This window comes from Melitaea cinxia, chromosome 9 (genome assembly GCF_905220565.1).
Source record: "Melitaea cinxia chromosome 9, ilMelCinx1.1, whole genome shotgun sequence".
NCBI lineage: Eukaryota > Metazoa > Arthropoda > Insecta > Lepidoptera > Nymphalidae > Melitaea > Melitaea cinxia.
In genome coordinates, this window is record NC_059402.1 from 2,932,403 (window position 1) to 2,959,048 (window position 26,646).

The 26,646-nt window shown below is 33.0% G+C and overlaps 1 protein-coding gene across 2 annotated transcripts in view; it reads right to left on the minus strand.

Moving 5' to 3' along the window:
- LOC123656245 (CBP80/20-dependent translation initiation factor) overlaps positions 1–26,646 on the minus strand; it is a 48,081-nt gene that overhangs the window by 15,804 nt on the left and 5,631 nt on the right. Inside the window, exons 2-5 of one of the 2 annotated variants that reach the window (XM_045591946.1) lie at positions 14,010–14,080; positions 7,414–8,212; positions 6,802–6,883; positions 4,574–4,691 (exon numbers count right to left, since the gene is read on the minus strand). In XM_045591946.1, the coding sequence (XP_045447902.1) occupies positions 4,574–4,691; positions 6,802–6,883; positions 7,414–7,542 (329 nt within the window). In that variant the 5' untranslated portion in view covers positions 7,543–8,212; positions 14,010–14,080. Of the gene's footprint in view, positions 1–4,573; positions 4,704–6,801; positions 6,884–7,413; positions 8,213–14,009; positions 14,081–26,646 lie in introns of both variants that reach the window. The other variant, XM_045591945.1, reaches the window with a different exon arrangement.

Genomic DNA, 26,646 nt, shown 5'->3' on the forward strand with positions numbered 1-26,646 from the left:
AGTGTAACACAAGCGTTACCAGGAAAGAACAATATTATCACTGAGTAGGTCTAGATGTCTGTGATCTGGTATATAATGGTAATTTTTTTAAATTATATTTTTATCATTTAGGTAAATGGGGGTTAAAGTTGGAAATTTAAAAAACTATGAGTTGTGCTCAGTTACTATTTTCCATTTTTGATTTTTGAAGTATCTACTTGTACCTAACTCTTATAAATATAGCATTTCAAATGGATTTAAAAAAATTCATGACAGAATGTCCTATTCTCATCGTCGCCGTTTTAGTTCGCGTTTTTGATAGTTTTGACATTTTGATATCATTCGCTAAAAATCGGAAGAAGCATTATTATAGCTTATTAGAAACAAACATTAGCCAATTAAACATTGTTATGTAAATACCAAAATGTAACAATCAATATAACGATATATCCATATAAAAGTATACACTTTTACTTTTTCCTAAAAAATTGGCAATTTTGACATAGGTGGTGTTAGAAGTTGTCTTTCGAGCAACTTAACAATCGCATAAGTATTAAAGTACCCGCCGAGGAATGTTAAATGTTTTACGAGATGAATGAGTGTGACAATTTTCGTATTTCTTTAGTCATACAAAGTCCATGAATCACATAGGATGTGGGTGGAAAACTAAGATAGTAGGTAATAACACCCGCATTTGAGATGACAAACTTAGAAATATTTGTAAAACATTTTCAATAGAATAAAAAACGTTCAAATATATGATTAATTTATTTCTTTTAATAATGGATAAATTTACTAGTAATAAACTCTATTTCCTGCGCGATCTCGCTTTCTTGACTGACTGACGACAACCTATCAGAATCGAGACAGCCGGGGAATGTTGTTATTATTTTTCTTTAAAAAAATCAGAAGACAGTGGACAAGGGCCGATTCTATCACGAGAGCAAGAAGCCTACACTAGTCTACTCAGCAGCTGTAATTATTTATTGAATAAACTATGAAGGTTATCATCATCACACATTTTAATTCAACAAAAATAGAATCTGTAGTTCTAGTTGATAAATAAAATACACCAATGAAATTATTCCTATTGTTAGAGTATCGAATATATGTATTTTTTTAAGTTATTGTATATGAAAAAGTGATGTGACTAAATAATTTAGATTGACAAATTTGAAATTTTATTTTTATACAATTAGGTTGGCAAATAAACGTACGGCTCCCCTGAGCGTAAGCGATTACCGTAGCCTATAGACGCCCGCAAGTGACAAGTATCGCAAGCGCGTTGCCGATCCTATTACCCCCAGGAGCTCTGGTCACCTTACTCACCACATGAATACAACACTGCTTGAAAGCAGTATTATGTATCTGTGATCTTCTATAAGGTCGAGGTACCAGTCGGACTGCTCCAGATTTGTATTGGCCATACATATGTTTGCCGTGGTCTGGGTGTTTGTGCAGTCCTTGTGGGTCTTCCCACAGTGCCTCGGAGAGTACGTTAAGGCGTCGGTCGCGGTTGTTCTCATATACACCTGATAGCGATCGTTACTAATAGTAGGGAATATATCTGCCAACCCGCATTGGAGCAGCGTGGTGGATTAAGCTTTGATCGTTCTCCTACACGGGGAAAGAGGCCTATGCCCAGCACTGGGATATTACAGGCTAAAGCGTAATTACTAGAGTATTTAAACAAAACTAAGCTGTTTTGGGAAAACAGGGATAAAACGACATTTTCTAAAAATGAATCCTAGCTAGATAGATTTCTTTCCCCCGAAACCTCCTATATAAAATTTTATGAAAATCGTTGGAGCCGTTTCCGAGATTCAGATTATATATTTACGAACCTACCATATCTTGAGCGTTTTAAAAATATATTTCAAAATTGCAAGTAAATGTAGATAAATCTACTAGAAAAATCGTCACAGAGCCTACGATGTGTCATGTTTATAAACGGAAAAATATTTACATCTATTAACAATGAGCGACCTTGGTTTTTAATGACACCTCATTGATAACACTGAGTCCTTTACCACTTACGCTTCTATAGTTTACAAATATGAGACATTACATAACATTGCATTTACGTACATGTCTATATCATGTGCTCTACGTCTTTCAGGTGTGTCTCAGGATCTACCGAGATAATTTGTTTTTTTTTTTTTTTTTTTTTTTAATTTAGTTAATATAAAAATATATTAAGCTGCAACACCGCATACGAGCAGAACAGTCACCGTAAACTTTAACTAATCTGATTCTGAGTATGGAAGTTAATGTCAATGAAGCCGCGAAAAATGTACAAGCAGATACGGTTCGAGCAAACGTAAGTACTGTATAATCGTCAATTGGACAATCACAAAGTATTTACAGTTTAGAACTATTTATTATTGTTTACAATAAAAAAAATGGTGTCTAAATATAAAATGAAATCCATTAATAACTATTATTAAATTAGAATTATTACTGCTTTTAGATTTTGATAATATTAAGTTCAATTTTAGGTACTTTGTATTTAATCACATATATTAATATTAATACGCTAAGGTAAAGATGTTTGCCTCCCTTTTAAGAAAAAACCTCACAATTACTCCACATAAATTATATATAATTTTATAGATAATTGCTTGCTCTACCGGCATCCACAAGTAAAAAATTGATTATTGCTTTTGTTTTATATATGACGGCTTTAATTTTGAAATAACGTCAACATGATTGACAGTCGGTAATTATTTTACTTATTTAGTGCGAATTATTCGCACGGGTATTGCTAGTAATTTATATAATACTAATAATGCATGTCTTTAGAAGAGAGGTAAACCTCAAAATGTCTGTCAGAATCTTATTAATACAGTCAGTTGTTTTTGCGGAGTAACCAAATAAAATTGTATTTAAGCAAGAGTTCAATACTCTCACAATGAACTGAAATAAAATTAATGACAGGAAGAGGAAACGGCCGTAATTTGAATATTACCAGTGGAATTGTATTTACTTTCATTACAACGAAAATTGCATGAACGCGCAAAATCATTTTTAAACATCTAATGAGACATAAAATATGAGTTTTGTACTCACATATCTGATGTGGAATATCTCCCGCGAACCATTGTAAGAAACGTTCACAAAGTACACTTCTAGATTTCAAACTATCACCTCGATTTGTATCCACTTTCAAACAATAATTTAGATAAAAAGTGTTTGTACATAAATCGCACGTCACTACAATGTACGACAAATAAATACATAAATGTATAACAGTTTAGCGAATCTCTAATTTAACTTGAGACGTCGCGTCAAAATTTGCTCCATAAAATATAATCCATACAATATTTCACGTTTTAAAAAAAATCGAGCAGATGTTAAAAAGGAATTCCAAGATGATAAAAGAAAATTTTATTTATATTTTCGTTCGAATGCGTTCGAGATTTCGTCTTTGTTTGGTCGCGTTCGTTCGGGAAGACCGCGTGTCTCCGGGAGGCGCGACGGGCGACGCGTGCGCAGTTAGCGCGCTCCGTCACTCGGTCACGCTCGGTGTGCGAGGGCGTGTTAGCGTCACCGCGGTCGAGAACAAAGTGATAACAATATCGCTACAATTGATACTACACGCCTACGCTTCAGCATGAACGGAAATCGCGTAAACCATCTTCAAGATTTTTCATACATCTGGAGGCGAGCCAACGACGTTGCTTTCAGTGATTTCGAAGATTTCCATCTTGCAAACTGGATTCTATTCTGTAGTTGGGTGTTTTACGTATAAACTAAAGATCCTTTTTTTTAGTAGAGGTAATTTTCTAACGTTTTGGGAACATTATTTACCGAAAAATGACTTATAATAGCAACCCCAAAAAGGAAAATCAATTAACGTGAAGGTTATCTAGTTCTATTTATGGTTGCCTTATAATCCTTGATTAGTAATCGTCTGCTACCAATTGTGACTCTTTTAAGCGTCAAAAAATATTACATCACAAGTGATTTGTGCGTTTTTGCGCTACTAATGGTCGGCTACTCGTGTTATATTATGGCGAGTATACGCGCACCGTAACCGTAGCCAAACTACTCTTAAGAATATTAAGAAAGGTCAAGTCAATCAGTAGTTAGTAATTGATATATAAATGAATTAATTAATTATAATTAGTATTGACAACACATTGGAACCAATAGCAGTCAATGCTCTGGCTGTTGGACTAATTAATGGTCGCAGTTGCGATCATTGCTCATAACAAATATTTGTATTGGTTATGCGGATATTCGTTGTCGTGGCATTTGGGTTGATGTTGTGTATATGTTGATTCTTCTACGTTGACTGTCCTAGTTGGTGTGAAGTGTGTACAAACATATTTCATTTACCTTACACTTTTTCGAACCCATTCAAAATTAACCAAATCAGCACAAAATTTAAAAAAGTATCTTCCAACAATATTTTAAGTTAACGACCATATAATTAAAAGTAGTAGATACATTATAACCGCATTTTGATAAATCTATAATCCTCTATCAAGTTTTTCCAAATACATAAAATAATTGAACTTTTTTTTTCTAAACTTGTAACAATATCATTTATATTATATTTAGTTAGTAGTTAGTTCTTTGTGGAACTCACCTATTTTGCAGATCAGCAGGCTTGGCCATTGTGAATTCCTTAGCATGCACATTCAGCTTGTTGGAGCCTGGCGTTGTGGGCGTAGTAGCCGTGTTCCCACCCGTGGTCGCCACGCCGTCTGTGCGGACACCTGGTGGTCAACGTGGTCGTCAAGAGAAGAGATGATAGGAAAGGTTAGAATGAACGTTAGACGACAGTGCCAACGAAGGGATCATGAACGAGAAATAGAGAAACAGAAATGATTGGATGAAAAGAGAATATTTGTGCTAATTCATGCGGAAATTACGGAAATGTGAATCCGAAGGAGTACGAAGTTTCGTCTATTGAAATGCAAAAAATGTCGGTTAGACGTTACGTCATCGCTCCTACCGAAGCGAACTGAAAGTTTTCATGCAATATTTATCTAGATAATGTCGTAATTTTGGTTATATCGGTAGTTTAATGGATGACTGCGTACGGACGAATGTGAAGGCGAAGCAATCAAATCAATAAACATTTGATGAAATTTGACGTGACTAAATTGATAATTTCATAATTAAAGAATAATTGCAGCCTTTCTTGCAAATTGTACTCATCAAAATTTTCATTCTGAGTTCGTGCTAAACGAACCAATCAATCAATAATTAACTTTTTTGACTACTATAATTTTAATTTGTAAAATGACGACTTATAAAAGAGTTTCACAGCCTACTTGAATAAAAAAGCTTTTTATTTGATTTAGAAATCAAATTATGCTATAAATTAAAATTCTAATTGACTATGAATCATTGAACATCTTAATTGAATCATATTTTAATGATATATAGATATTTCTTTATTATTTATAATCCTATATTAAGTTTTGTTTGAAAGATTCATCGCATTTTGTAGATAACGCCGATGTGCGTGATTCTCGGCGTCTCGGTCAAATGAGCAAACTTTCATCAAAGATTTACAGCTAGACCGACGATCACGTTCGTCCAAACGTCGGCACTACAACAACTATACATAGATGTATATTCTAGATTATTCTAGAACATAAGATAATAATATTAATATAATAAACAAACAAAACATCAATTTGAGCTAGCTTTCTATCATTTTGTTAATAAAAATTATGTTAAGAGTTTCAAATTATACTTAAATTATTCCATTCTTTTGAGAAAGTGACATAACATGAGACAGCTAGCATGAAAACAATAAAAACGCACTTCATCAATTTTTGCTAGTTTAGTTTAATGACCTATTTTGCAGATTAGTAGGCGATTAATATAGTTAAGACTAATATAGTTAAGATAATGTATCAGAGAAGATGTCCTTAATACACTGCCAATCATAATCTGAACTGAATTATGCTAAATAAACGCCTCTAGACCTCTACACTAATTCACTTACTCAATCAATAATGCGGATTAATAAATTATCTTTGGAAGTTTAATGTCGGGAGTAATTGTATGAAGTTGGCATTTCAAGGAAAAATCATACACGATATAGGTAACTTCCATTTGTAAGCACCTAAATATTCATTTTTTATTTTTAGATATATTACTTATGGGCCTTTTAGTTGAGTTACTTATACGAAAAAAATGTCGTGAGTTGTCTTAAATATAAACTTGGGACTTTGACCGTAGTAACAGAAAAGGACGGCTTTTTACGAAATATATGATCAAAAGAGCGTACAAAATGTATTCGTAAGATTAGTTCATTCTTAATTACTAAAACTTCTAGATAATTCTTTAAAACAGTTTCGCTGTATCCCATGCTTATGACATTTTCAGTCTTATTAATCTTTGTTATTACTTAAACTTGTACTAATTCTACTTCATTCAAAATATTCCACATTATAATGTAAACACACCTGGGACCTCAGAAGCGGTTTCGTTTTGCGTCGACTCACAGCTAGTCACCGGTACTGTTGGAACTGGGCTTATCGACACTGGAGTCACCTGACCCACCGGTGAGGCCATAGGTTGAACTACCGACTGTTTCACTATACACCTCGACATAACTCGCTCACAATAATTGTATTATACATTGATATTTCGATAAACGCAAACTTGACACCCGTATACCGCAACAAACACGAGACTGTCGACGCGTTCCAAATTTGATGTTTTGTTTATTTTTAAATTTGGCGCCAATTACGCGTAGTGATGCTTGCCAGCCAGCACTTCCCGAGACGCGAGTGCTGTTACCGAATCGGAAATGGTTACCAATATTTTATAAATACCGTTTTATTTTTAGCTCACCTGGAGGTCTATAGATTTCGAGCGTCGGCTTCCCTTTGGCGTTTGTCAGAATCATACTCCGCCGTTTCCCATTGTTCGGAAACTGCAATGGTTAAAAAGAATATTCTTTAGAGTACACATTATGTGTTAAGTAAAATATTGCTTGGCTATTCATAATCTTTTGAGTTTTGATGAACTGTCACGATTTATTTCGAGCATGTTATACACAGAAGATGTAATACTGACTAAATGTTTACTAGCATCATCGACAAATTTAAAACGGAATTGGTGAGGAACGTTACTAACGTTGAACGAAACGTAAAAAGTAAAGATTTTCGTAATAATTTTTTAGAATACCATTGAAAAATATTTGAAAGCTAATCGTATCACAAAATATTTTAATTATTAAAGTATGTTTGATTATGATAATATTGCGTTATTGCACAATTATCTCAGACAGAGGCCATCAAGTTTTACAAATGTATGTGGGTGTTAAATTGTGCAGTTTCTCCTACGTGTAGTGTTGGTACACAAATGTCATAATTACGTATTAAAATACTTATTATTTATAAACCTACGTTAGTCACTAGAAACGTAGAATATGGTGTACTATTTACGATAAATGAAAAATACCTGGTTATGATGCATGTTATGGTGCGACTGCGGCCGTATGAAGCTTCGCTCCCTCATAATGACGCCTGGTGAGGCAAAGTCCTGCACCCTGTAGCTCCTTTGCAGGTCACCCCCCATTTGAGTTTGCATTTTGCCGATGTTTATTACAACACTTACTAGACTCAAATATAAAACGCGCAAAAATATTTTTTATTTCGTAGCGCTTTTGGACGGTTTATATTGTCTGCTTCCTCTTTGGCAAACCCTACGCTTATATCAGCGTTTTTTTTTTTTTTAAATATAATTATAGTTACACAAACAGCTTTATATTATTAAATAGTAGTAAGTCTGAATATATTAAAATAAATACACTAGATGAATGACTAGTATAATAGTTACGATACAATGTGAATAATATTTTGGTTAGATAGTTTTTTATTTTATATTTACAAATAAATAAATAATAAAAAAAAAAACAATTTCAAAATGGGCAATATACAAAATGCGAATTACAAAGCTTATAATAAGTTAATATATTAATGAATTATATCACAATAGTGTATTGTGACGTCACTTTAGAGATCTGTACTGCAGATTATAGTATATGCATATAATATATCCTAAGGCCCCCCCCGGTCGTGGCCACAGACAAGGGGCGTGGTTTCGATTGTTCGTTATACGTTATACAACTTTATAGAGCGGTGCAGGAGCTAGGCCGATAGAGACAGAGCGATTTTATAAATCGAGGGGCAGAACCGTGAGCACAGTTTCAGCTCCTTTCTCGAATCGTTTCGTTGAAGGGATTCCCTGAAACCCTTGTCTGAAACAAAAAAAAAAATATATATATATTTAACACTAACATAATTTAACAGTATATGGAATAGCTGATCTTATACTTAACTATCTATAATGGCTATTATTTAAAGATGACCACGACTTGAATTTGCTTGGCCACTATGCAAGTCGCAATAGCCTAGCGATAGCAATAACCATTGCTCTCATATTGTAATTCAAATATACTTAAAACTAAAATATTGGTTTGGATATTTCTCCAGTAAAATATTTAAAAAATGTATGCAATGTTCATAAGATTTCTATTTAAGTAGATTATAGATGTAAAGTCCTAAAATAAAAAAATAAATAAAAACTGTTACAATTAACATAAAGTAATTGAGCAGCGTGCCAAATTAAAAACTCTATACACATTCCCAAAAAAAATTACACAACACTAAAACGCTTCAAAACCATTTCCTCTGTAAAACGTACAGATATTATATTTCTAGAAAGGTCTTCAATGAATTACATTAGGTCTTCGTTGAGCTGTGTAATAATTATTTATGGACTTGTAGAACAGAATATACGTACACCGTTGAAGGTCGAGTAGATGAGGCATAACAAAACTGTTATATTCGCTACTGTTATACAGCTACGTATGAAAATAATAGACAACTGGATTATTCCCGTATGTTTTTATGCCTGTTTTGATTTCTTCAGAATAAAAATCTCGTTGCACTACTCTGAAACGGCTTGACCGATTTTTATGATTTTTAAATGTACATATCTACGGTATGATCTTGAAATTGTAAATATATAAAAATAAAATATGGATATTTCAATAGGTATAGAAAATTAGGATGTCCATATCCAGATTTTTTTCCATTTTCACTTTACAATGTTTGACAATTTTATTCGTAAGACAACACAACGTATGTCGAGTCGGTTAGAAAAAAAAAATAGTTTCACAAAATTCATAAATTTCATAAATAACCTTATCTATAACATTTGGAACATTAAATTTGACATCGAAAACAGACCGAGACAACGAAATTTCACCTCGTCTCGTTCACAGTAATTAACGCCTACTGAACGTTCGCCAATTTAATTAACTGATTATTTTCACTTTGACGCTTCCTCAATGTTTCGTTCAAATTGATGAATCGCTACGACAAAGCTATCGTTTCATTTCATTCATTTCATTACAACAATGTTGGGAATTATGGTCGCGATATCATCAATTATGGTCGCGATATCATCTAGCTTTCTGCAAAGTCTCTTCTATCTTTCTGCTCATGTGATAGGATATATTAGTTTTCAAGCTTTCACGGTAATTGTGAACGCTTTTGAATGTATGGGACTTAGCGCGATTTTCATTTCCCGATACTAAACCTTGACCATAGCATCTACAACGTCGCCAAAATATCGATAGCTTCAAATTGACAACAGCTGTAAATCCCGCAGAATCAAGTGTTTATAGGATACTAGCTAAGTACTTATAGGGTACCAGCTGTGCCTCGCGGATTCACTTGAGTTAATTTGAGGAAAACATAGTCTATAGCTTTCCTCGACAAACGGGACACTCAAAACAAAAAAGAATTTTTCAATTCCAAACAGTAGTTCTTGAGATTTAAACAAACAAACAATCAAACTTTCCAGCACACCTATATACTTTTACTACTATTTACATGTAAAGAAAGATATTGACCGTGTTTATTGGTGGTCATATTGGTCACTTTAATTTCTGTTTCACATATAAATCATAGTGTTAATTTTATTAAAGTTGAAACAAATTATTAATTTTTTCAATAGACTATATACATTGTAATGAAAATTTTATACAATTAATATATAAATCATACAATCACTACATAGTATAAAACAAAGTCGCTTTCTCTGTCCCTAGGTATGCTTAAATCTTTAAAACTACGTAACGGATTTTGATGCGGTTTTTTTTAATAGATAGAGTGATTGAAGAGGAAGGTTTATATGTATAATACATGCATAATATAATAGAGGAACACTGATAGTTTTTGCAACCGTGCGAAGCCGGGGCGGGTCGCTAATTATATTAATACGCTAAGGTTAAGCTGTTTGCCTCCCTTTTTAGAAAAAAAATCTCACAATTACTCCACATAAATTATATATCTTTCTATAGATAATTGCTAGCTCTACCGGCATCCACAACTAAAAAAATTATTATTGCTTTTGTTTTTGTAAATTAATTAATTATTAAAATTATATATATGTATGGATATACATTGAGACACAATACAACAATGCTGCCATCTGCCAGCTTCAGTTTTGAAACAACATCAACATGATTGACGGTCGGTAAAATTTTTGTTCCATAAATCAACTCACGTATAAATACTTTTTTGTAACTTTGTAAATAGATAATTAATATACTTATTTAGTGCGAATTATTCACACAGGTAAAGCTAGTTATCTATAATACATTAATACATGGGCGTACCCACGGTGGGGTATGGTTGGGTATTCTCTACCCTGACTCAAACCTAAATAATTTATATTTTAGATTATAATAAGTTAGAGATTTAGCGAAAAAGTTAGATTTAGCTAAAGCTCCATAAGTTATTAATGAAGTAGTGTACACAGTGAAAGTAAATGAAAAGTAGCAGTAAATGAAAAGTATTTAATTTTCTACTAGGTACTTAAGTTTTACATTTATTTGTTTTTGCCCCACCTCAACAAAGTTAGTTCGTGTTACGCCCATGCATTAATCATAGAATTTATCTAATACTAGCTAAACCCGCAATCGTTATTTTGCCATATATATTATTTACCTCCCTTAATCTCCCCCCCCCCATAACTTAGGGGTATGAAAAATAGATGTTAGCCGATTCTCAGACCTACCCGATATGCACACGAAATTTCATGAAGATCGGTCGAGCCATTTCGGAGGAGTATGTTAACTAACATTGTGACACGAGAATTTTACATATAGGATTATTAAGAAAATTTTACAAACAATGAACGCTTATTGCTTGTTAACACATATAGCTTATATCCAGAGATTAGCACGAGATCGTTACTCAGGTAGTACATTTGGGAATAATACATTAATTTGTACGCTTTATTTAATATAGTGTAGGACAATATAATAAACCAACCTGAGGAAGTTGAAAAGAATCTAGACTATTCTTGATAGAGTAAGAGAGATAGTGAGTGTTCTTAGGTACTTTAAAGTAAAACATTCTTAAAAAGAATGTGAATGATAGAAAAAAAATATACGACGATTCGGACAGGAGCATATCAAAAATTTAATCTTAATCATATTTTTTTTTGACGTCAAGAATTAGGTTACATGTATCGTTTTCTTGGTCAAGGCTTTGTGATACTCCTAGAAATATAATAAAGTTTTATCATTGTCTCAATTTTTTTATTATTTTTCGTTCAAAGTGAGTAACGCTTGTTTATCGTTTTTACTAATCATCATCATCACAGCAGCCACTCGCAGTCCACTACTGGACATAGGCCTCCACAAGTTCACGCCAAAAATGGTGTGAACTAATGTGTTTTGCCCATAGTCACCAAGCTGGGCAGGCGGGTTGGTGACCGCAGGGATGGCTTTGTCGCACCGAAGACGCTGCTGCCCGTCTTCGGCCTGTGTATTACAAAGCCAGCAGTTGGATGGTTATCCCGCCATCGGTCGGCTTTTTAAGTTCCAAGGTAGTAATGGAAACGTGTTATCTCTTAGTCGCCTCTTACGACACCCACTTCACATTGTTTTCACTGGCTTTATATAATAGGTACCTACTCCTAGAAATAAAATTAAAGCATATCTATTTACCGGTAATAGAGGTTCTTTCATTTCAGAGATTAATATAATTATACACTAAATACCGCCGTATAATATTTTAACGTGTATATTCAGCCTGAAAGACCTTGCCATCCGATACGCCGCCGTCCTCATTGCGGACCGGTTTACGGTTTTCGTATAAAAAATAACGAACAAATTTTATTCGTCCGACGATGGAGTGAAGTTTCGACGATGTTACGTTTTTTATTAACAATAGCTTTAAATACGACAGTGAGAACATACAAAAAATATGTGAGAAACTTCCACATACAGAGAGCTATTTTAACTTACATTATATAATAATAATTAATAAAATAATATTTTAAGACAAATTATGATTTAACAATAATTAAATAGTTTGCTCACTTAAAAACTCGCTCAGGATATTGCTGAAGAATATGGTAAGATAGCTCTCAATAAGTAGGTATACTTGCATATTATGTATTGTCACAGAATCTCTAGAAACTAAATCCTATAGTGAAAGATTTACACTGTAGGTATGCTATGAAGTAAAATATAATACACAATATAGAGACGTGATGCGTGTTTTATTTTAGGTAGGTATAAAAGAAAAATCGCAGCCACAAAGCCCTATGTAAACATAGTCGCGAGTAAAAATGAGTTTATCAATATTACTGAATACACGGACGCGGCCACCTAACAGTTATGAACGCGATTTGCGCGCGTGTCTCTCCGCTGTGACTCATCACCGCCGCTAGTGTGACCATCATTCACACACGCTAATAATACTTATGAACAAATTGAGTTGATGGATATTTAATATTCTTTCACGTAAACACTAATGAATATGTCAGAAATTACTTTTGATCCCGAAATTTCTGTAGTCAGTCAGTCAGTTCAGCCTATTGCAGTCCACTGCTGGACATAGTCCTCTCGGTTTTCCGCTATCCTCATCCAGCCTACACCGGTAATCTTACGTAGATCGTCGGTCCAACGGGCTGAAGCACGTCCCACATTTCGTTTACCAAGACGCGGTCTTTACTCCAGGACCCGTCTGCTCCAACGGCCATCGGTCCTGCAACACAGATGACCAGCCCACTGCCACTTCAACTTGCTAATTCTGTGAGCTATGTTGGTTACTTTCGTTCTTTCGCGAATAGTCTCATTTCTAATCCTATCTTTAAGAGAAACCCCAAGCATAGCCCGTCTCATTGCACGTTGAGCGACTTTAAACTTGTGGACCAGTCCCTTCGTCAGTGTCCACGTCTCGGCTCCGTATGTTAACACAGGCAGGACGCATTGCTCGAAGACTTTTGTCTTCAAGCATTGCGGAATCCTCGAAGTAAATTTCTGTAGTACCAAAATGACATAATATAACCTATTACTCTGCATTCTCTACAACTCTGATGTGATAATTGTAAAAATATTACAGCAATGGCGGGTATATCTATGACTGTGACGTTGACAAATTCAGACGATTCGGAATTTCTACGAAAAGCATGAAACCTTAACTTCACCATATATTATTATTTACCAACAGAACGAGGTAAGATATACAGTCAAATGAAAGTACTTTATATCATATCAGTGGTTAGCACATCTGATATCGATTCACGTGCTCCATCTACTGGATTACCAAGACTAAAACTATGATCATTTCCTTTGATCCAGGGTTTGTAAATCCGATTCTTACCCCGAAACAAGTTGTTATAGGTACTTTATTCACAGAAATCTCATATGTACATTTATTACAAAACAAAAATCTATTGTGCTTTTGACCACACGACTGAAGTAAAACTCTCTCCCTTTCTATGTTCACTAACTTATATCTCCGTCTCAACTTGCGTTCGCTTCGCCCGATAAAACTTTTCGTAACGGTCTTGTCACGAATTCACCAGTTTACTCCCCAAGTCAAGCGTGCGTAAAGAAGTTTTAATTCAAAAATTTGCATTGAGTTGCCTACCGTAAAAACAGATGAGCGTGTGTGTATGACATGAGAAATATATATATATATATATATATTATTTGTAGAATGCAACAAAATGGTGCGCCTACTCACCGCTCTCTCGTTGTGCGCCGTCCGTCGTTCTCTGCACTCGAGACTCGTTCTCTTTACTCGTATTGGTTTCACTGCAACAACGGATTTCGTTTAGTTTTTATGATTTAAAAGCCGTTTCACGCATCCCGCTTGATATTAGAACTTATTTCAAACTGTAATAAAAACAAACTGTTTTTAGTCTAGATTTTGTCAGAGAAAATAGTTCTATTAGTTTGGAGTGACACGCTATAAATATTTAATAATATTAAAAACGTATAATTTACTGTGTCTATTATAATTTTATGTAACAATAAATAACCTCATTTAATTTCAAACGCAAAAAAAAAATTATCGAATTCATTTTACATTTTATATCGATAGTAACTTATTAAAAATACTTCCGTTAATTTCTCGTAATGCCAATACACAATAATAACTTATAAAATAATACTCAATACGATCTAACGGTGTGCTTAAATCTAATTAGTATGCACTTGCTTAAGCCTCCCGTCTTTAGAGCTAAAATGTCTAGATCACGCACACAGCAGTAACTTAAGTGGTATGAATTATAATTCTAATACTATAATTGCGGTGACACATTTTCAATTCTTTAATGTTATAAATTCCTAATTTTTTTTCGGTTGATCTTTTTTAACAGAAAATTTCCTGCTCAAAATATGGAGCAGCCCGACTGAGGTATTACCTTGACCTCATAGAAGATCAGTTACAGTTACAGTTCTGCCTACTGCTGGACATAGGCCTCCCCAAAACAAAACAATTTGGAATAATTAGCTACCAGCTTTCTATGTAGCAGAATTGTAGAAAATGTCTAATACAGTTTAAGATATCAATGTCTATGAATAGAGCAAGTAGGTTAAGAAATATCTACTATGAATGCCTGTTGTAAGTTATAGATGACTTTTCTCGTATAAAAATTCAGATAAAAAGCATAACAATAATATTTTTCCATTTTTAGAACAGTCGTTTTTCATCAAATTTATCTTGTATCATGTAATCTTCTCTCTCTCTCTCTCTTGTGGATCCTTTAATCAAGAATTACTAAAATTAATTTATAACTAGCTGACCCGGCGAACTTCGTATCGCCTAACAGTGACTTTTAAGTATTATCACAAATCTTTTGTATGGGAGTATAGAAAAGTGTTGTTTTTAGACTTTTTCAGGAAATTTAAATTTTTTTTTTTAGAATTTTTCTCTCCGTAAGAACCATCCTCGTACTTCAAGGAATATTTATAAAAAAGAATTAGCGAAATCGGTCCAACCGTTCTCGAGTTTTGCGCTTAGCAACACATTCAGCGACTCATTTTTATATTATAGATTAGCGAATTTAAAGTATAAAATAACTACACACAATAATTATGTTTGCTAGGTAACGAAAAAAAAACCGAATTCAATACCATCGACAAGTAATAATTATACAACGTAAGTAGACGAAAAAGATTAACCAACGCACTAGTCGTCACTACGATTTTCGAAAGATCCCCTCTATTTCTCTAGGATGCCATCATCAGATCCTGATTACTTTATCATGATACTACGCTGGAGACATTTCTTCCCAACAAAAAAAGAATTACTAAAATCGATTCATAAACGACGGAGTTATCCCCGATAACACATAATATATATACATATATAATCGATTCAATCGATTAATTGAGATTGAGATCAATTGAGAAAACTCCTCCTCTTTTGAAGTCGTTTAAAAATACGGAACATTTAATGAACTTCTCCTTTTTTGAAGTAACAATTTAAAGTTAGGTAATGCAAAGTAATTAATTAAAAAAAAAAAACATTTCTTATTCTTCATTTTCTCAATTTATTTCATTAATAAACGTTAGCATAATATTTGCCCATTAAACTATACCAAAAAATTACAAATCTCAAGGTACACTAAACTCTACCCTCATTTTACGTATTAGGCGAGTGTCCATAGCTGTAAAATATTACATATATTTATAAAATATCAAAACCTCTAGTAGTGTAGGCGGTGCTACATGACATCACCGTGTTTACTGCGTCTGACACATAAGAACAATATATAAAAATAGTACTGCCATCTAAAATATCAGAGTAAATATAACTCTATTATTTTGAAATAAAGTTTAAAATTCTTTAAACGTATTTCCGCGATCTTGAGACTGTCAGCTGAGTACACACTGAGACTCGGGTTCCAGGTCACTGAGCACGTTCTACAGTTGTCTTTTGTTTTGTTGGTAACCCATAATTAATCAATTTGAAATCGACCTACCAATCCATAGTTTCGCACATACATAAAAAAAAAATAAGAATTTATACAAAAATTCTTGTATGTATGTATGTATATTACTTATTTGTATACATTAGTATGTATCAGCTGGTGTGTTTTACGTTTTGAAGAATAAAAAATCTTTAAATGTTGACATTAGTAAAACTATGTTTTGATTTTTAAAACTTTATTTTGCTAATAAAGATTTCTTATAATTGTTTCTTTTACAATTAAGTAATTTATTCACTGTTTTTATCTCAGGTACAACATCGGCATATTCTTTTAAATTAATGACGAACAAAAATAAATAAATAAACAATTGTACAAATTGTCAAAAATTTGTCTGCTATACCATTATTATTTACGAAGATTTGTATGTGTTATCCAAAATATGAAAATATAAGCAAAACCAAGATTTTGCTTAAAATCTACTTAGAAAGTCGTTTGTGTTTTGCGATGTAGAGTCGCTACAATTTTATCGCCGGATAGAAAACTAATTATAAGATTAATTCTGTATAATATCTAGGTAATATAATAGCTAGGTAACCTACAATTTAAATGAAAGTCACTTGTCTTACTCGTCTACAATATTATATTCAATACTAATGAAGAGAACTGTTAGTTTGTCTGAATACGGGAGTTAAAAAGTAAAATGTTAACAAATGAACAAAAATTAAAATTCTAGTAGTTTAATTAAGAACATTGGCTGTCTGTTAGATGAATTTTGAAGCAGAATGCTTAATAACTCAACAACAGTTCTCGACGCGCCTAACAACCGGCGGTTTTCGAGTTCGATTCCAGCTCCATCCTTGTCTCTGTCCTTCGGAGTATCTCCACCACGCTTCGGCGGTCGGTCCCGGTTGTTATCATATACACCTGATAGCGATCGTTACTCATAGTCATAGTTTCTCTCATCGCTCATAGTCTTAGTTTAGTATAGTTTCTTCTTCGTGGAAATAAAGAGGCGTAGGCCCAGCCATGGGATGTTACAGGCAGAATCGTCAAGTAAATTTCTAAATCAGAATACTTATATCTACATGGAAACAAAAAATAAACTATAAGATTCCTTTGTGCAATTATTATTTACCATATCGCCTGGTGTGGCTGTATGAGAGTGTGCATACACATGATGTAAGTACTGATTATTTCGCATTATGACAGTGAAAAATTTCAACATTCTACGCCTACACGTTAAATTAAGCAACGGTCTAACGTTTCTATGCAATATTATGTGAAGACGTCATGCCAGATTAGGGTTGCCGACCATACTTTATAATAAAGTATTTTACTTTATTTTTGGTAAATATACTTTATACTTTTGCATACAAATAAAGTATATGAAAATACTTTATTTTCAATCTTTACTGTGATGCGTGAAACAAAATACTCATTATGGGTACTTAACTATTTAACGGTACACATAAGGTAAAACGGATGGAAAGGATTTAAAATTACTGAACGAAATGTTAGATGTCAGATGTGGTGTTTTGAATGTGACAGCACAGGTGACAATCTGACATTTGTCACAGATGTCACTACTCACTATCAACGATATTGTAGAAAAATTGACCGTTGGCTTTGTTTATATGTAGTTAAGGAATCAGGGGTTGGAAAAATTGTTTGACCTTAGCGAAGATAACTGGCTTTCAATACTTCCTAACGTGTCCTTAAAAAATGTCCTTAAAAAATTTGAACATTTTGAAATGATAATTATAAAAACTAAATTACAAGACGGATTAAATATTAAGATGCAGGATATATATTCCGAATGAATAAGACAAAAAAAATCACTAATGATGATAAAGAATTTTCAGTGAAAAGTACAGTTGAAAAATGGCAATATATACTTAAAAATGCACCTGATAGCTTACCAAATATAAAAAAAAATTCTTACTTACTCTCTGTTCCTACTACTTAAGCTTTTACTGAAAGGGTTTTTTTAGTAATGAATCTAAAGTAGCGAGAAGAGAGAAATATAGCGTCAATAAATTTAATTAGAAACGAATTTTTATTTATATAAATTTAAATAATGATTGTTAAACAAGTTTGAAACATTTAAATATAACAAAAAATTGTTAGAATGTGCTAAAGGCACACAAAAATACGTTTTTAAAGCAATAAAAACATAAAATTTGAAAAATACTTTTTTTTTCTTCCAAATACTTTATTTTTTCCTATCCAAACCATTTTATACGTTTTTTTTGTCAAAAAAAGTTGGCAACCCTATGCCAGATCTAGACAAAATATACAAAACAATTACATTCATATGCAAAAAACTAAAAAAAAGATAGATTAAGTTTACTATAAAGATGTAAATCAATAATACAAAATTAATACAATTAAAAGCTCTAAAAAATAATCTAAAAAAATCGTTTAATAAAATGGGAATATTTTAAAATTGAGCTGAAAATAATATCCACGGATAAGGATAATCCGTATTTAACCTTATTTAGTGGAAAAGATCAATTAGATTTTTTAGATTATCTACATATTTCAGTGTAGATAAATGACAAAACGAATGCACATTACGTAGGTAATTCATTTGAAAAGGAAATGACTCATTGTTTACACGTAATAATGAGAGAGAAAACAACTTTGATTTGGTTTAAATAAAGTTATAAGATAGAAAATATATCTATACTTTGATCGATGTCGTCATTTAGATGAAAATATGCAGTGAATGTCCAATTAACACGTTATGAATCGTACTTCGCAAATGCACACATGCATCATGGCCGCCATGTTAGCTTAGCGCCTTTTTGTTATTTAAATATGTACATGCATAAAACTCATTTAAATTAATAATGCTATTCAGTTTATTACAGTAAGTTATTCATTTGTATTGATTTTCATTATTTATTTATTTTTAATATAAGTATGTTGAAGCTAGAAGCACTTAAATAACTTTATATTTTTTTTTTCATTAATCACAGATACTCAAATCGTCCGTAGATACATCATTATCATCTTATTATTTCTATTTATCTTATAACCTAAAGCATAAGAAAGGCATAAAAATGTAGACAGTGACTAATCAGCTGTCATACTGCAGTCACCTTTCCTTACAAGCATCTATTATACTTGTACCTATTAAACTACTTTCTGAAATTTGTCTTAAATTCAGTCCATCAATTAAAAATCACATCGCGATGTGTATGTGTGGATTATAATAATATTTATTTAAACTGAATTCTTTCACTTTCTACGCAGTTATAAATAAAACACTTGGCTTAGTAAATCTAGGCCAAAAAAAGTATAATATCACACGTGAGAAGCATACCTATTATACAGATAATCTAGATTTTGATAGAAGCACGCTTGATAGAATAAGGATAACTATCTATACAAATAAATAAAATTGGAGTGTCTGTTTATAATATTAAAATAACCGCTTTTTACTAAATGCATAAGGATGTATACACGGTACATAATATCACACCAAAATAACATTTAAGAGGAAAGGGTACCGGGTCTTTCTCCATACAAACGTAGTCGACTGTTTTCTCCCTGGATAATGACACTAGATCAAATATTTTTGTGACATAGAACTCTTTGCTGCCATGACCATGCCCCTATGTTTTGATTTTTTTCATATTCTTATTATCATAGGAATTAGGAGACTTCAAAAACTCGAAATATTGCATAATTTTTTGTACATTTTCAGACACTCATTAAAAAAAATATATGCATATTTTCAAAAAAATGAAAACATAGGGGCATAGCCGAAGTCTTCTTTTATTTTCTAAAAAAAAATTTTTTTAAAAATTGCCATGTTCTAAGGAGAAAACAGTCGACTACGAAACACTGTTTTGGTCAAAAATTATATACCTAAATCGGTCTGAGCTGCAGTTGTCCCTTTCTTGCTTTTTGGGGGATAGGTCTGGGGGAGGGAAGGGTCAAAGCAATACGTATATACGCCAGCGAAGTGATGCCTCATAGTCGACAATTATATCGATACACTAGTGATGTTATTTTTAGTCGATATTTTCTAAAATTCGTATTAACAAAATTAAATAATTTCTCTTTTCATAACTACAATAAAACCGTATTTGTATATGCGGCTTTTATTGTAACACTGTGCAAACCTGGGCTAACGAAGGGTTTCGCTAACAAATAACAATGATAATTATGGTAAATAACTGTGTTGTTTGTTTTTGGTATCAAATGAAAGGGCTCAATACAAGGATTTCAAAAAAGTATATTATGATTATTATTACCGTAATACTAATAAAAAATACAATAAGAAAGTTTAAAAAATTAGGACTGCTCTTTCCCATGCCTATGCCAAGCAAGCTGCGAGCCGCGCTTCTTCCTCGCCTCCTAGGCGAAAAACAACTTCGGGGTTTACTCTTTCCAATATATTTTTTTATCAATTTCGGAATACTTTGTAAAAAGCTATGCATGGTCAAACATAAATAAATATAGGTACGTAGCGACTTTAGAACCTCCTCTGTTTTTTTTCATCGGTAAAAAATTGCTTAGTTGTTTTCTTGACATTACTGAGGAGCAGATTATTAAATTTGGTCGAATCTATGTACCTATGCGATTCGTATTTGGACTTCGCAAATAGAATCATATTTCTGAATTGCGTAAAAAACTCAAGTGGCCCCACTAGCGTAGCATTCCTTGGAACCCCGGGAACCTTGGGACCCTGTATCAAAATTAGTGGGGGGGCAGGCAAATGATGGGTAAAGATTTCTCACAAAAAATGCTTGCATCGAATTAAAATAAATGTTTATTGATTATAAGTTATAACTTCCTCCTAGAATAGACAATAGTGAGTGTAGTCTGCTGTAGCTGTTCCTGTTCCATCGAAATCCTTAGGTAATTTTTTATCAGTTTTAGTTTTGAAAAACATCAAGTTAATACCTCCGGAAAATTGGATGCAAGGCTATTGAATTTTATCAGTAATAATTCCATGAGTTCTTTAATGGAATGAAAGTTTTGAATTTCGGATTTTAAGCTAATTTAAAGAGCTTGTAGTTCCAAGCTGGAGAGTTATTAGCCTTGACCTGCAGCAATAGATGCGGGGGATCGTTCGCTTCAGCCTGTGAGGCCAATACTATTAGTGAATTCCTATGAATCTTCCGCATCTATATGGGGGATTCACAGGCGCATAACCTGAAGAAGAGATTCAACGCTGCCTCCAGGTCTTACAGGTAGTAAATCGCTAGGGCAAAGTTCAAACACAGCAGAATTGGCGAGAGACTATTGGGCTTTCCAAATGGAACCCATGCCTTTTGTTTCTTACAAAAGCTGTCGAAGGTAACTTTCTTTAGTCTACACTTCCATCATTGCGCGAACCTGAAGGCTCTCTGGCATATTATGCGAAAAAGTAAGCGAAATTCTTTGCACTCTTTTTGCGTCGAATTCAACTCTTGACGATGAGGGAAAAGCACCACCGAACATTCCACGGTGCGAACACGCGATGCGTAATGTGCACTATGAGCAGTGTCGTTTGTCGTGTTCTGCATTATTTCGATGTCAAGAAGTCTAGTGGTGCTAATTGTATCCACCAGTGGTTTGCAACCAATGTGCGAGCTTCGTGCGCAATGTTTCCGCGTACATTCAAAGTGTGGAATGACCTTGCTAAAATTTGGGGGTTTTAAAGCGTCTAGTGTCTACATCTTTTCTCTAAAGGCCATGGGCGACGGTAGCCGTTATAAATCAGATGGCTTCGTCTGCTTGTGTGCCCCATTCTTATATAAAAAAGATTAATTCATTGTTCATAATGATTAACTGAATCCCGAAATAAACGATACAGAATGTTATCAACAATTGGGCGCACGCTTGACTCGGATAAAAGGGGACTGCTTTTCAGACTTCAGTCATTTCTGAAGTTAAAACCCTATAGGTATGTATGACAGTTTTTTTATTCTTTTTTCCAGGAAGCACAAGATTAAGTGACATTGTGGATAGCATTTTACTAATTTTTGCTTACACACCTTAGGGGCCCTGTAAATAGGGGGCCCCGTATCATTGATACGGCTGATACGGCAGTAGTTACGCCCTGAGTGGCACCCAATTCCCTACTTCGGGAATACGTATATTCTCAACTTACTTTACTCTATTCTTTTTAATCCTGTTGTACCTGCTTATCTAAAACGACGATTTAAGTTTCTTAGTGATTCCAATGAACGCAGTTTTCGTTCTGAGGAAAGCTTACTTCTTGAATTTCCCTCTCACTCCTCTTTCATTTATACTAAATCTTTCACTGTTCAAGCTTGTCGACTTAGGAATTCTATAGACGTGTAAAATCGGTTTCTATTTTTAACCCACTTCCAAAAAAGGAGGAAGCTCTCAATTTAACTGTATTTTTTATGTATGTTACTTCAGAACTTTTGACTGAGTGGACCGATTTCAACATTTTTTTTTTTTTAATCGAAAGGTGGTGTGTGTCATTTGGTCTCACTTAAGTTTATTTGAGATCTAACAACAACTTTTCGAGTTATATAAATAATACGTTTTTACTTGACTATTTTCGTCGACCTACGTTGTATTATACCGCGTAACTTTTTGCTGGGTGTACCGATTTTGATGATTTTTAATTTAATCGAAAGCTGATGTTTATCGTGTAGTCATATTTAAATTTCACCGAGATCTGATGACAACTTTTTGAGTAATCTTTAATAACGCGTATTTACTTGACTATATTTTCGTCTACCTTTGTTGTATTACATGTCGATGTAGTTGAAGTCGGCTTTTTTTCCTTTGCGTACAAGTCGAACTCGGTCCACCCAGTCAAAAGTTCTGAAGTAACATATATACAAAAAAAAAGAAAAATACAGTCGAATTAAGAACCTCCTCCTTTTTTGGAAGTCGGTTAAAAATCAATCTGATACGTATTATTATTTTCTGTTGGTGTTCAATAAAGTGTATTGTTATGTTATGTCATGTTAATCAACCACTCTTTAAAAAAATTCAATCGATTACGTAATTTGCCTAACTAAAAAAACATAAATAAAATAATAATTGAAAAAATCGCCTTCATGATTTTTGTAAGTGTACAGTACATAATGTTTGAAATTGGTGTAATTTATTTAGCTATCTTTGTGTAATTATTGAATTTTTATCTTGTTCCAGCTTTTTCAATTGACTTTCTAATAGTTGTTCTTCACGCAGGCGGCTTTTCTTGTTTTTTTTTTTTATTTATAATATTATTTTTAACCATTGTTATATCGCCGCAATTATATGTTAATTAATATATATAACCTATACCCATGTATTAATAACTGCGACAAACATGAGACATTACAAATTATATAGGTACTAAGGCAAACATTTTATACTGTGTATGTACTATATTACATATATATACTATACTTACACTTATACTATGTACTACATGTATACACTATAATTATGTATGTATTTCATTACCCATTCTTACACACACCTCAACCATGTAATTACATACCTAATTCATAAATAAAGTACCTAAGTATTTCGATAATTACCCACAAAAATATAGACATGTATCAAGTCACAAAGAGTATCCAATTCAAAATAATAAAACATAAATAATAAGTAGTTTACGAAATTCAATAATAGTAAGCCGAGTCACAGCAATACGATGCAGAACAAATTCAATAAAACAAGCCAAATTCAGAAAAATAGCACTATGCGCTATATGTACTCGTAGTCAATCACAAACGAAAGATGCGAATACTAAAATATCGTCAACAATTAATAGCTGAATAGCCGGCGCACGCACACTAACAACACGACAGTCACTCATAGAAAAAACGGGGCGGAGATGGCGCGGGGCGCGGTAGTGGCATGCAGCGCGACAGAAACATTTTATTCAAATACCTATTTTTGAAAAGTCTCTTCGGTACCCTTTCCTCTTAACAGCCGGAACAAACAGACAGACAAAAATTGTAAAAAATCTTATTTTGGCATGTGTACCGTGTATATACATACACATGCAATTAGTAGAAATCGGTAATTTTAATGTTACATACAGACACTCCAATTTTATTTATTTGTATAGATAAAAACATGGGCTTCCTATACCTTGAACAAAAGTAAAAAAAATATATATCTTTTAGTTCCGTGTCACGTATATTGATATATGCAATTAAAAAAATAGATTCACAAAGTCGTTAGTACGTAAGTGTAAATGAAAGGACATAGAGACGAACCGCTTCTATATAAAATATTTCATCTGTCTGTATGTGATTTCAGAATAACTATCTTATCACGTTTTACTAAAACGAAAATAGGTTCAAAATTTTTGTCAGTTTGTCTGTCTGTCTTTCTGTTTGTCTGCGGGCTAATATTCGGATCAGCTGAACCCATTCTTTGTGACCTTCACTGGAAGATAGAGGAGGTTATGGAGCAATATATAGGCTACTTTTTATCCCGGAATTCCCGCAAATCAGGATTTACGCAGGAAACCGCGTATACCACACGCGAGTACTTAACACCTAGATAGATATGAAATAACCAAACATTTTCTATTAAATACGTAAATTTTGCAAGCAAAAACAAATAAAATTCCAAGAGGATTAAATTATAAAAAAAAAATTATAACGTAAAATAAAATATATAAATAGTGAAAAACAACTAAAATTAAAATACTACATTCTGCATACAAAAAATACTGTGTTTATCTTTATTGCAATTTTTTATTTACATGATAAATTAAAAACGTTTTTATTACTTTTTCAATATGTCTGTACAACTGTCTCTAGAAAGGCTGATATAAGATAAAGGAGGTCACGTGGCAACATATACTTTTTATCCCATAATTCGCACGGGATCTAATCTAGAGGAATAATGAGTCGAGCGAGGGTACAGCTTGTATCTAATAAAAAATATCATTGTGTTTGCTCACAAACGAAAAAAACTGACTTCAATTACATCGACAAGTAGACGAAAAAATTAACAAACGCACTAGTCGTCACTACGATTTTCGATGGTTCCCCTCGATTTCTCTAGGATTCCATCATCAGATCCTGGTTTCCTTACCATGGTACCATATCTCGTTTCAAACAAAAAAGAATTATCAAAATCGGTTTATAAACGACAAAGTTATCACCGAACATACATAATAAAAAAATATAATATATACGGTCGAATTGAGTAAACTCCTCCTTTTTTGAAGTCTGTTAAAAACTAGGCTGAAAGTAGCCAAAATGGTATCAAGGATAGTCAAAATGTATTTTTCCTATCCGTTAAAAAACCTGCTAAAAGATAATTAAATAGAGTCACTGCTCTTAAAAGGCAACTAAGTAATTATTCCCTTTGTCAGAGCGATCGACAGAAAAGCAATTTGGTTACAACAATTACTCGACAATTTGTCAACCAATTGCACTTAATTTGACCTTTATTTGACGCACGATGTCGATCAAAAGAACGTACCTATACAGCCTTTAACCTAATAATATCTGGATTTTTTTTTTCGTATTTAAATTAATGGCGGTTTGTTTTGGCCTAAATATTTTTATCTTTGATTATGTACCTTATACACACATACATATCTAGAGATCTTTATCTTTGTTTTAATAGCTTTGATTTCAAAACTTTTTTGATTCCTTTTAATTTTTTTCTAAATTTAAATAATAATTGTGAACATATAAATTACTGTAAAAAATTATGTTCGAGTATTAAATGATAAATTTCATTACTTTTTAAAATTAATTTACATCAAACTTTTACTGCGCCAAAATTGAAAATTAAATTACTTGACACACTTTTTTTTGTTGTTTTGGTCCGAATCGCATTGAATGTTCGTAAAGTTGTCTTAGACGTTTGTAAAAGAATTAAAAAAAAAAACATTAATTACTTACTACAGTTATCAAAATTAAATTTTATTTGTGTTGTACTTGTTATTATAATACGTCTTGCTATAGTTAATACTAGCTGTGGTCAGTCTGTCTGTCGGTTTGTTTGTTCCGGCTAATCTTTATAATGGCTGGCCTGCCATGCAATGGCTGGAGCTGATGTAATAAGGAATACTTAGGCTACTTTTATTTTAGAAATTTATTTCTTTTATAACTCTCCGAACTGAAAAATAACTTTTTTCTTAAATTCCACGCGGACGAAGTCGCGGGCACAGCTAGTTTTATTTATATAGAATGCATTGTGTGACTTTTACTATCGGTTATTTTAAACACTAATGCGTTAGGAGTAAGTAAATAATTATGTACATGTCTGAAGAAATGTCAGCAGAGTAGCAGAAGCCCTTTAAAGGCGGGGGTCCTAAGCACATGCTTAGTGCACACTGGTTAATCCTAAGATACATCATTATCGACGTAGTCTCCCTTACATGTGTTTGAGACATATTTTTTCCAACAAACTTTTAATGATTATATTTAATACTGACAGACAGACAAAAATTGTAAAAAAGGTTATTTTGGTATATGTACTGTGTATACATCCATATAGAGG